This window comes from Sciurus carolinensis, chromosome 18 (assembly GCF_902686445.1).
Source record: "Sciurus carolinensis chromosome 18, mSciCar1.2, whole genome shotgun sequence".
NCBI classification, from domain to species: Eukaryota; Metazoa; Chordata; class Mammalia; order Rodentia; family Sciuridae; genus Sciurus; species Sciurus carolinensis.
The window spans coordinates 23,739,110-23,749,714 of record NC_062230.1 but is presented as its reverse complement, the minus strand read 5'-3'; the positions used below and the strand labels follow the sequence as shown (position 1 = coordinate 23,749,714).

At 39.2% G+C, this 10,605-nt stretch overlaps 1 protein-coding gene across 1 annotated transcript in view; it reads left to right on the top strand.

The window, feature by feature from the left end:
• The first annotated feature begins 2,295 nt into the window (after positions 1-2,295).
• Rbbp6 (RB binding protein 6, ubiquitin ligase) overlaps positions 2,296-10,605 on the top strand; it is a 29,993-nt gene continuing 21,683 nt past the window's right edge. Inside the window, 3 exon segments of the mRNA XM_047532881.1 lie at positions 2,296-2,461; positions 7,029-7,128; positions 9,351-9,387. Of these exon segments, the coding sequence (XP_047388837.1) occupies positions 2,296-2,461; positions 7,029-7,128; positions 9,351-9,387 (303 nt within the window).

The following is a 10,605-nucleotide window of genomic DNA, read 5'->3' as shown; positions in this document are numbered from 1 at the left end:
TCCAGAGTATGAGGAACATGCATTGTAAATGATAGTTATTATTAGTTTATTACAATAATTGTATTATATTATGAATTTTATAGATGCAATAGCTTCCCCATGTTGTAAGAAAAAAAAAAAATATTCCAAACCCCTGAGGGGCTTCTTGGTATTTGTAATTAAAAATGGGACTGGGACCCCCCAAAGGAGCAGACATTTCTCCTGCAAATTCAGAAAATGCATGACTGTTTGCTTCAGTTCTCTCATCTATCAATGGGAGATAATGGGAATATTAACAACTTCGGGAGTTTAATGTTGTTACATTGATATGTATTGAGTCACCTCTATTGAGACACACTGAACCATATGCCAGGCAAGGCCTCAAACCATGGAAATGTATTCATTCACTTAATCCATAACAACTCGGTAAACCAAGTACTATTTTTAACAGCATTTTACAGCCTAGGAAAGTCAGGCAGAGAGGAGTTGAATCTAGAAGCCCTGGACCAGGACGCCGACCCAGACAACTTGGCTCCAGTTCCTGGCCGTGCTATTGAGCGGTTAGCCCTGTGCCTAGCACACAGGAAAAGCCCAATAAATCTATAACGGTGCTGGAGCTGATGGTGGTACCTGACTATTTCTAGGCATTGTTCTAAAGGCAGGGAATTCAGCAAAAATAAAGATTAAAATCCCTGTTCGCATCTGGGGGACACAATTAAAAAAGTAAACATACACCACGTCAGTTATAGGTGCAATAACTTCTCCCATTCAATTGCGTTATCAACTGTAGGCAGAGGCTGCTCCGGAAATTCTGCTTCGGAAGAATTTAGGGTAGCCAGTTTGTCCGAAAAGGAAGTTAGGGAGTGTGCTTGCGTAGCCACCATCGTTCACAGCATAGCAAAATAATGCTTATTTAAATTGGGGAAGTTTCGGGGTTGCTGGGGACTGTGGGGCAGGGGAAGGTAGCCGGCCACCCCTTGGCACGCTGATCTGCAGCAGAAGCTACCCGGGCAGCAGCTGCAACGTGAGCTCCCCTCCCGGAACCGCCCCATGAGCCGGTCCTCGCCGAGCCTCAGCCTCACCCTCTCTTTGGAGGCAGATGGTCTGTCCCGTTCTCCGGCTAGTTCAGGTTCCGCGCTCCGAGTCACAAAGCGCAGGGTCACGTGGGCGGGCCGGTGCGCTTTGTGACGTCACGGCCCCGCCCCTCGGCCCGCCTATCCGCGCACACCGGCCCCGCCTCGCGCGCGCCGCCCGTGCAATCCCTGCTTAGAGACCCCGGAGTGGGTCGCTCGCCCGAAGCCAGGCCGCGTCCGCCATAGTGCCTGGCTTGGAGGTGTCGCCGTCGCTGGGTGAGGGCCCGAGAGCGGCAGGGGGGCAAAACAAAAAGGGAGCCAGCGAAGCCCTCACCGCCGCCCGGCCGTTTCCGGGCTCACTGTCGCGGTTCTGGGCCGAAAGGCGACGGGAGCGAAAGGCGAGCGAAGCGCGAAGGATCCGGCGAGAGGAAGCGTCAGGGAGCCTCGGCGGTGTCCCCGGGGTCCGCCGAAGCCACCCGGCCGCTGGCTGGGGCCCGGGGTGGTGAGGAAGTGCTCCGAGGCCTCGCTGAGGCCCAGCGCCGGCTTTGTGTCGCGGCGGCGGCGGCGGCGGGGGGAGGCGGAGCTCGAGCCGGGGGCGGCCTGCGGAAGGCCTCTCCTCCGCCGACCGCGCGCCCTCGGCCTCGGCCTAGGCCGCGGGCCGCTCGCGGCCGCCGGGGAGCAGGCGCCAGGGTGTGTGTGTGTGGGGGGCCTGGGCCTGGGGAAGCTGACGCCGGTCGTCCGGGAGCCCGCCGGAGGCGAGAGGCCGCTCGAGGACTCCGGCCTAGGCCCTCTCCCCGCAACCTTCTCCCGGGGCCTGGGTCACCCCATCCACGGAGAGAGACCAGCCGGGAGGTGCGGCCGCGCCATGGACCCCTGACCCCGCGGGGGCACCCGGACTCTAACGTGTGGACTGACCGCTACTGACTGCACTGCCGGCCTTTAGCATGAGCGAGGGGGACCCAGCCGGGTGACACTGTGCCCGTTGGCGGATTCTCGATTCCCCCTGCCCGGTCCTCGTCCTCCTCCTCCCACATGAAGCGATTCTGAGTGCCGGGGGGGTTCTGGATTATTGTGCTCACGAACCCCTGCTTGTGGTTGGGGGGTATTTAATCTGAGGCCTTAGGGTCCTTCGGTGTCTTTTGAGTGTTTTGTGTGTGTACATATTTTGCTCTTCCGTTTATAAATATACATATATTGAGAGTGTCCACGTCTCCTCGCTGAACCTTAGGAATCCTTTGGCACAATGTCCTGTGTGCATTATAAATTTTCCTCTAAACTCAACTATGATACCGTCACCTTTGATGGGCTCCACATCTCCCTCTGCGACTTAAAGAAGCAGATTATGGGGAGAGAGAAGCTGAAAGCTGCCGACTGCGACCTGCAGATCACCAACGCGCAGACGAAAGAAGGTAAGGGCCACATGGGCGCCAGGTATTTGCTGGGTGGAGATGGTAGATAAGTGGTCGTAAGGTGCCTGGCAGAAGAGTAACCGCCATTCTCGTTCGTTCTAATACTTCTGGTACGACTTTCATGGATAGCCAGGGGTTGCAGCAGCCGACCTTGGAGTTTAACTGCCCTGTTTGATTTCTGCATGCTTGGGTCTTCTGTAACAGGCCAATCCAAAAAGTTGAAAATCCGGGTTCTTCGCAGTGTTTTTAAAAATAGGGAGGGTGGGTCGAGAGAAGGGCGACACACGTTCTCCAAGTTTTTTGGGTGCTTGCCTTGTGGCATTTTCTAACTTGCTTTTCATCAGAATGGGAGGAGAGCCTAGGCAAGGTTTCTTTCTTGTTGAGGTCGTAGTAGACATAACGATTTTGGAGTTTAATAGCAAATGGTGCAGGGCCCCCTCCCCATTTATTTATTTACTTATTTTGGAGTTGCCTGAGTTGTGGAGAAGGGAGCCTTGCTTTAATATTTTTAAAGATTTTAATCAGTGTTGGAATTGTTTTTGGAATTTGAAATGTTCTGATGTCACCACTCTTGTCTTCTGTGTAAATTCCAGAATTTGTAATACCATAATTAAGTAGATGACCTCTCCTTTTATCATGACTCTTAAAATTTAGGAATTCAGTAAGGCAGAATACTGACATTTCTTTAAAGTGGTATTTGCTAGACTTTCTCTGACTCTGAAAAATAGTGGGCTTCTGTCGTGTGAGGACAGGTAAACGACTGATTAGACTTTTTTGAGTTCTTTCTCTGTTTTTAGAGATATTTTATAATATTTGAAATTTAAGAATAAATATGTGACCCAGGAGTCTTTCTCTGAATCTGAGCTTGTTTTGGTTTCTTTTTCTCAGTGTAGTAATGCTGATGTGTAGTTTTCAAGTAGGTCAGTCTTCAGAAATTTATTGTTGGGATGCAGAGAAATGGGAGTGACATTCTAATATGCTTAGGGTACTTTTTGATCACCAAATTTGGGGTAAGGTATGGCATGAGGTTTTTTTATTTGGAAATGGGAGGTTTCCACCTCACCTCTAGTTTAGTAGATAAAGTTTTGTCATGTAGTAGACCAGTTTTTTCCATTTACAGTGCAGACATAAGTATAATTGGCTAAAGAACAGCAGTACTGACATATCATGACTCAAAAATCATTCATTAATGGAAAACTTTATTACTCATATAATATGCAAAAACATATTGTCTGCCTCCCTTATTTTTTTTAACATGTGTCATACCCTTTAATAATCGTAATTATCTGTAATACCTCTCTATTTAGGGAGAAGGGAACATTGTTGGTCATCATGAACAGATGAGAGATACATTTTTGAAGTCCACCAGACATATCCCTTAACACTGTAGTTGTAGGTCACAAAACAAATGGGTTTTTAAGAGTTTTAGGCCATATTGCTATATTAATGCATATTTATGAGAGGTAAGACAATAGAGGTGAAATTAGAGGATATTAAGGCAATTTTGTCTCATACAGTGCAGTTTTCATTTTTGCCATTTTGAGTTATGTGGAGCTAGGCTTAATCCATCTTGTCTACCTTGCAATTATAAGCAACAAAATTTTAGACTGGAGAAAGTTAGGGTTGAAGGAAACTTGTCCAAAAATTGGAGAGTTTTGTGACTTTGTGTTATTTTTTTCCCTAGTCCAGGAAAAATAATTATATGATACATAATCCAAACCCTGAAATCCAGGAAAGTCCTTTGCCCAGCAGCACGTTTTATTTCATTTGTTGTGTGAGCTACATTTTGCTGGAGAAAGGTTAATGTTAGACTGGTTAAGAAAAAAGAGTTGGAGACAAAATGTGATTTCATGCAGTCGTCATACTAAAGGGTGAAGAGATACCGTTGATAGCAGTGTAGAGGTAGCAGCTTCATGAGTTGTGAGAAATAGTATCCATTGTTGCAAGGCAGTTGGGTAAGAATGCCCCTTGGTTTTAGCACTGTTCAGTAAAGTTGCAAAATAAATGTTTATAGTATAGGCAGTTGCATTGGAAAGAATGTTGAGCTCTGGATCATTTTATTTTCTGCTGTGTTTCTACAAAACATTCCTTATAGTTGTGTGTTTAGGACCCTTAAATCCTGGTAATACTAAAATGCTTCGATCAGAATTTTATTTAGACTTAAGTATCCTGTTTATTTCTAGACCCTTTCTGAATCTCTTCATTTCTCAAATTCATCATTTTTCATTCCATCCATGCCATTCATGTTTTGGGATCAAAACTTATGCTGGCAGGTCCTTTGAAGCTAAAAGACTACTTGTTAAGGAGTTGATTTAAGTGTAAAATACTTTGGGGGTTAGAAAACCATAGTAATTCGGGTAAAGTGGTCAGAACATCTGTTTGAAGGGCAGTGGGGCACTTGACTTTTTAGTATTATTTACCATAGAACTGTGCAGATTAAATTAGCAATTTGTCTTCGAAAGCTAGTGTGAACACATTTGAGAATTGTTACAAATTCAGAAACTTCCGGTCAGATATTTGACATATTTTGGTTTTAGAATTAACTTTTTAAGGTTATTAGAAATCCCTCATCCTCCCACTTCCAGTTTTTCTGACTCAGATTGCTTGGAATTTGGGATTGTAACAAGCTATCCAGCATAATGATGATAGTCTTTGGCATGCCTAATTCTAGGAGATTGCATCATTCTAATGTTGTACCTGTGAGATATTACCAAGTAGTTGAAATATACTGATAAGAACCCTTGCCTGAATAATTTAGTTTATAACAGGGAATAGTAATAGCATTATGACTAAAAATAATAAAGCTGGATATACATTAAAAATCTAAAAAGTCCACACATGTAATAAGCTTGAAATAATTGGAAGAGAGATAACCACTTTGTGCCGTTATTTAAGTGAAGCAAATAAGCTTAATACCATTAAAAGGGAACCCTGATATCTGGTTGTGGGATTAAGAGAGATGGATACATATTTGCATCTCTAATGAGTTATTTTTTCTTTTTGGTTTACCAAGATGCCTTGGCAAATCTTGTTACCATAGTGAAGTTCAGTTTGTTTCTTACTACTGTAAATTATAGACAGTACAAGGAGAAAGGAATAGCACCCATTCATTCTTTCTCAGTTTTCTCAAAAAGTGGCACCATTTGCTAAAATTAGGAACCTAGGAATTCACGCCTCTTTCTTTCTCCTTCATCTTCCCATTATTCAACCCATCGGCAGCTGTGTCATTTCTATCCCAGGAACACACTTGCTCTCCGTTTCTCTCTGTTCCATCCCGACACATTTTCTCTACCTGCACTATGTAGCAGCCTCTTTATTAATAATCACCCCACTTCTACTCTTCCTTACAGCTTATTCTTCACATAGATGCCATAATTTTATTTTTTAAATTAACTTGTTGATGTTTGTTTATATATTTATTTTGTCATACTGGAATTTAAACCACTAAGTTAAGTCCCCAGCCATTTTTATTTTTTATTTTGAGAATGGAGTCTCAGATCCTCCTGCCTCAGTCTCCCTAATAGGTAGGTTTACAGTCACGTGCCACATGTCCAGAATGGTTTTCTTTTACAACATAAATTGTAGTCACTTCACTGAAAATCCTCCAGTGACTTCCTTGTACTTAAAAGCAAATATAAATCAGTGTATGATCCATACCTTTCTAGCTGTTTTTTATGGCATTCTTTTGTTTCCTCAGCTCTGTGTCCTTTTTTCATGTTTTTCCCTCTGCCTAAAATACTCTTCATCTAGCTTTTTTGCGTACCTTGCTGACTTCTCAGTTGTGTTTTGTTGTTGTTGTTTTGTTTTGTGGTACTAGGGATTGAACAAATTATGCCACTGAGCTACATCACCAAACCCTTTTTATTTATTTATTTTTTACTTTTTTTATTTTTTGAGACAGGGTCTAGCTAAGTTGTCCAGGCTGGGCTGGAACTTGGTGATCCTCCTGTCTCAGCCTTCTGAGTAGCTGTTATTACAGACCTCTACCCCCGAAGCCAGCTGCTTCGGTATTTAAAGTTACAAATGCAGGTTCCTTAGAGGGACTTTCTTTAAATCAACATTCTATCCAAAGTTGTATCTATAATTATTCATTATATAAAAAGAAAAAAATTATGTTCATAATGTCATAATTTAATGCATAGTCTGTCTACTCCAGTAATAAGCTCCATGAGAACATGGTTTGGAATTTTCGATTCATTTTTAGGGACTGGAAGAGGCAGACTATCTACATTCTAAATAAGCTTTTCCATATATGTTAAACATTTCTAGCTAAATTCACTAGGAAATGGCTTAGTCTTAATGAGATTTGGAGTTCCATAAAGTAGAGGTACCAGATCTAAGCACCTGCTGACACCATTTGGTGTTCTTCAAACAGAAGCCCCCTCATGGCTTTGGATATCTGATTTAACAGTATTAGAAATGATGAAAGGAACATGCAGTTATTAGCACTCTTTTGTGGCTATGTTCACTGCCCACAAAATTTATATTTGGTTGAAGTTGTCTAATTCTTGAGTACTTACCCAAATCCCCAAATAGAAATTTGACTCTTTTATTCCTTTATTTACAGAATATACTGATGATAATGCTCTAATTCCTAAGAATTCATCCGTGATTGTTAGAAGAATTCCCATAGGAGGTGTTAAATCTACAAGCAAGACATATGTTATGTAAGTATTTTTAAATTTTCATGTATTTCTCAAAATAGACCTTTTTAAACTTTTTAATCCTATTTATATCTTTTTATTTGTTCTGATTCCTTCCCCCTGGTTAAGTTGACTTAATCAGTAGTTTACAAATAAGAACCATTCTTAGGGAAAATTTTTGCTGTTTTCTTCACCACAGAAATGAACGTATGGTATAAATATTACATATTTTGGCAGCATTGAGAATATTTAGTAATGCTAATTTATGCTCCTTATCAATAAGAGACTTTGGTTAGGAGGCCATAGAATATGTAGGATTTATGAGCAGAACACTAGAATCGGGCTTAGGTTTGACTTTGTTTATTCCATTATGCTACCAGTTGTGTTACTTTGGGTAATTTACCTAAAGTGTTTGGCACCTCAGATTTCTCTAAAACAGGGATATGATATAGTTGGCACCCTATGTCCTGGGAAGTTCTGTGTCTATAACTGCAGATTGAAAAGATTAGAAAAAGAAGTTACTATATAGGTCACTTAATGATTTCTTTTGTATTGAACATGTGCAGACTTCTTGTCTATTCCTCAAACAATACATTTAATAATTGTTTATATAGCATTTACATTGTGTGAGTTATTTGTAGTACAGGAAGATTACATACATTGTATTCAAATATGCCATTTTATATAATAGTCTTAGGATCCACATATTTTGATATCTGCAGGGTTTGGGGGTGGGGGTCCTAGATCCAGTTTCATGAATACCTAGGTTCAACTAACAGGGTTCTAAAAATTAAATACTGTTAACCATATGGTAAATGCCCATTATTGAAATAAGAACACAGCATTCTCTCAGGACTAGTCTAGAGCTTATATTCACTAGAAGGGTACAATTAAAACTTCAATTTCTCAGCTTTCTTGCAACTTTAATACCAACAACAGAACTAAAAATATGTGAATAAGGCAGCAGTTTGGGCTATTTAAAGAGTAGTGGTTTTTACTGAGAATTTACATAGCTTTGTTTGAAATTTTGGCAAATTCTGCTTTGGGTCAAAGAAAAATTAGGGAATTTGCTGGTCCTAAGAAATGGAATGTGTTTTTGAATTAAGGTAAAATAGTCATTTCTTAGAGTTTTACCTCATATGGGCAAGTGTTCTAAGATTTTTCTCATTAGTTTGTTGTAAAGTTACATGCTGTATCTTGAAATTTGAAGGTCCTCTTGTGTAATAACTGCAGAATAGTATCAGCTTTAAAAAGCTGAATACCTTTTTGTGATTATCAAGTAAACTTTGTGGTATGCACTTTTAACTGAAAATGATATCAAGAATTATAAATTAAGATAATGATTTTAAGAATTAATCCTATAACCTAGTAAGAAATTACATTTTTACCATATGCTTTTTAAACATCCCATTTCTCTGGATTTTTTTTTTTTTTTTTTTTTAGATTGGGAAAAGAATAATTTGAAGTACATGGCAAAATAAGTTGCCTCTTAACAGAAATTGCATGTTAATTCAAAATACATAGGATTTTGTTTATAATAAATTTACCTCAAAATGTGTCTTTGTTTAGCAAATACTAGAAAATTAAGTCTCTCCCTCCCAATTTTTTTAACCTCAGGACTTGCAAAAACTACATAAACCTGAAACTAAAGCTAAGCAGTTAAAGTTATATTTAGCAACTAAGCCCCTGTTTACTTTCCTGTGTTAGTTAAAGAAATGTCTTTTTGGATTTATTTGTATATTTTAAACATCAAATTGTCCAATTCTGCATTATCATTTAACTCACTCTTTTTAACTAAAATACTATTCTCAGACTAAGTTGCTTCTTCCTGGGAGTAGAATTCTTGCTCACTCCTTCGTCATTGTTTTGAAACTTTTTAAAAATGAAAATAACTATTAACCTGTCTTCCCAGATTTGAAAATTAGTTTTGGGAGGATAGCAGTTTCTCAGGGATCCAAATCGAATGGCAACAGCAGTAGTTTTGCTTTAAGAAAATAGGTATGGAAATTTTTATGTGACTATTAAAAAACTAGAGAATTTTCCAAGTGTGGAAACATTTTTTAAACCACAAATTTACCTTTTGAAAGGTGGTAAGGATTAAGTCTTTGTACTAAAGGAAAATTGTGTTACTAAAAACATGTGATTAGCAATATGTATTAATGTTTATTTGTACAAAAAGTCATAAATACTAATGTTTTAAAATTTGTGAAAATTAATGTTAGTTTTTGTTTTTTTTTTTTTTTTAGAAGTCGAACTGAACCAGTGATGGGAACTACAAAAGCAGTATGTAAAAACACAATCTCACACTTTTTCTACACATTGCTTTTACCTTTATAATGTTGCAGTGAAGTAAATCATTTTTAGTACTTCATATCCAACTGATCATAGTACATATTGTAAATAAAATGTATTTTGGTGACAGCTCAGTCAAATATGGATATATGTGGCATAATTTGCACACTTATTCTGTAGAAATGGGAAGTTTGTGCCCATAATACTGTTTCATATTAAAAATAGAATTCTCCCTGTATGACACTGTGTTGTACAGTAATGTATGATCCTTTTTTAGATCGTATAGGTTTTACACTAATGAACATGATAACATGTTCTACATCTGTCTGTCTATAGTTAGTATTTTGTATGTATGTACAGGCTGTTGTGTGCTTTTTGTTTCTTGCAATAAAAAAATGTTTGGAGTTGTATATTTTGCCATTTTCACGTTGTATCACTTAGTTTTTGTTAGTTTCCCCCCACCACCTGGCTGATTGATGGCTTTCAAAAATGCATTAGCAACATGCAAAGCTTACATTAAAGTTTGCTGCTTTCTCTAAGTTCAAACACGTAGAAAAGAGCTTTCCAGAGACCATTGATGCAGCTTTGTTATTTATTCTTGCTTTATTTGGCAATTGGAGCTCCTGTTCTTTATGTTGTATTATAAAGTAAAAACTACACCCTTCTCCCCATGAGTACATAAATGTCTCAATGATTTTGATGATTTCATACAGTTGAGTATATTGTTTTTAAAATTTAATACAAGGTCTTCAACTTCTATCTAGCTTGTTCAAATGTCCAAATGAAAATATTTCCCTTTCTCATAAGATACTAAAATGCTGCATTAATCGTAGGCTATTGAATGCTGTAGGTTTTCAAAGGTAACTCCTCTTGACCAGGGTAACATCTTAATTTTTATAATCCCAGATTAACCTTACGTGTGACACTTCTTTGACTTTAAGCTCTTAAGTAAAAGGTAGCAGCATTCCTAAATTGTGAAGTGAAACATCTGTTTCGGAATACAGGTCTATCTTAATTGAGTTCTGTTAACTTGATGGTTCTCTAAACATTTTACTGCTCAGGCTTGATATTGTACACAATGCAAGATGTCTGAAATCTTCACTTAGAATTTAAGGGTATTGCTTGCTATTTCATTTTATACTTTCAAAGTACTACTGATCTTTGTATATGAGGCATTTCACTAACCTTGGATCTCTGGATCTTAAACAT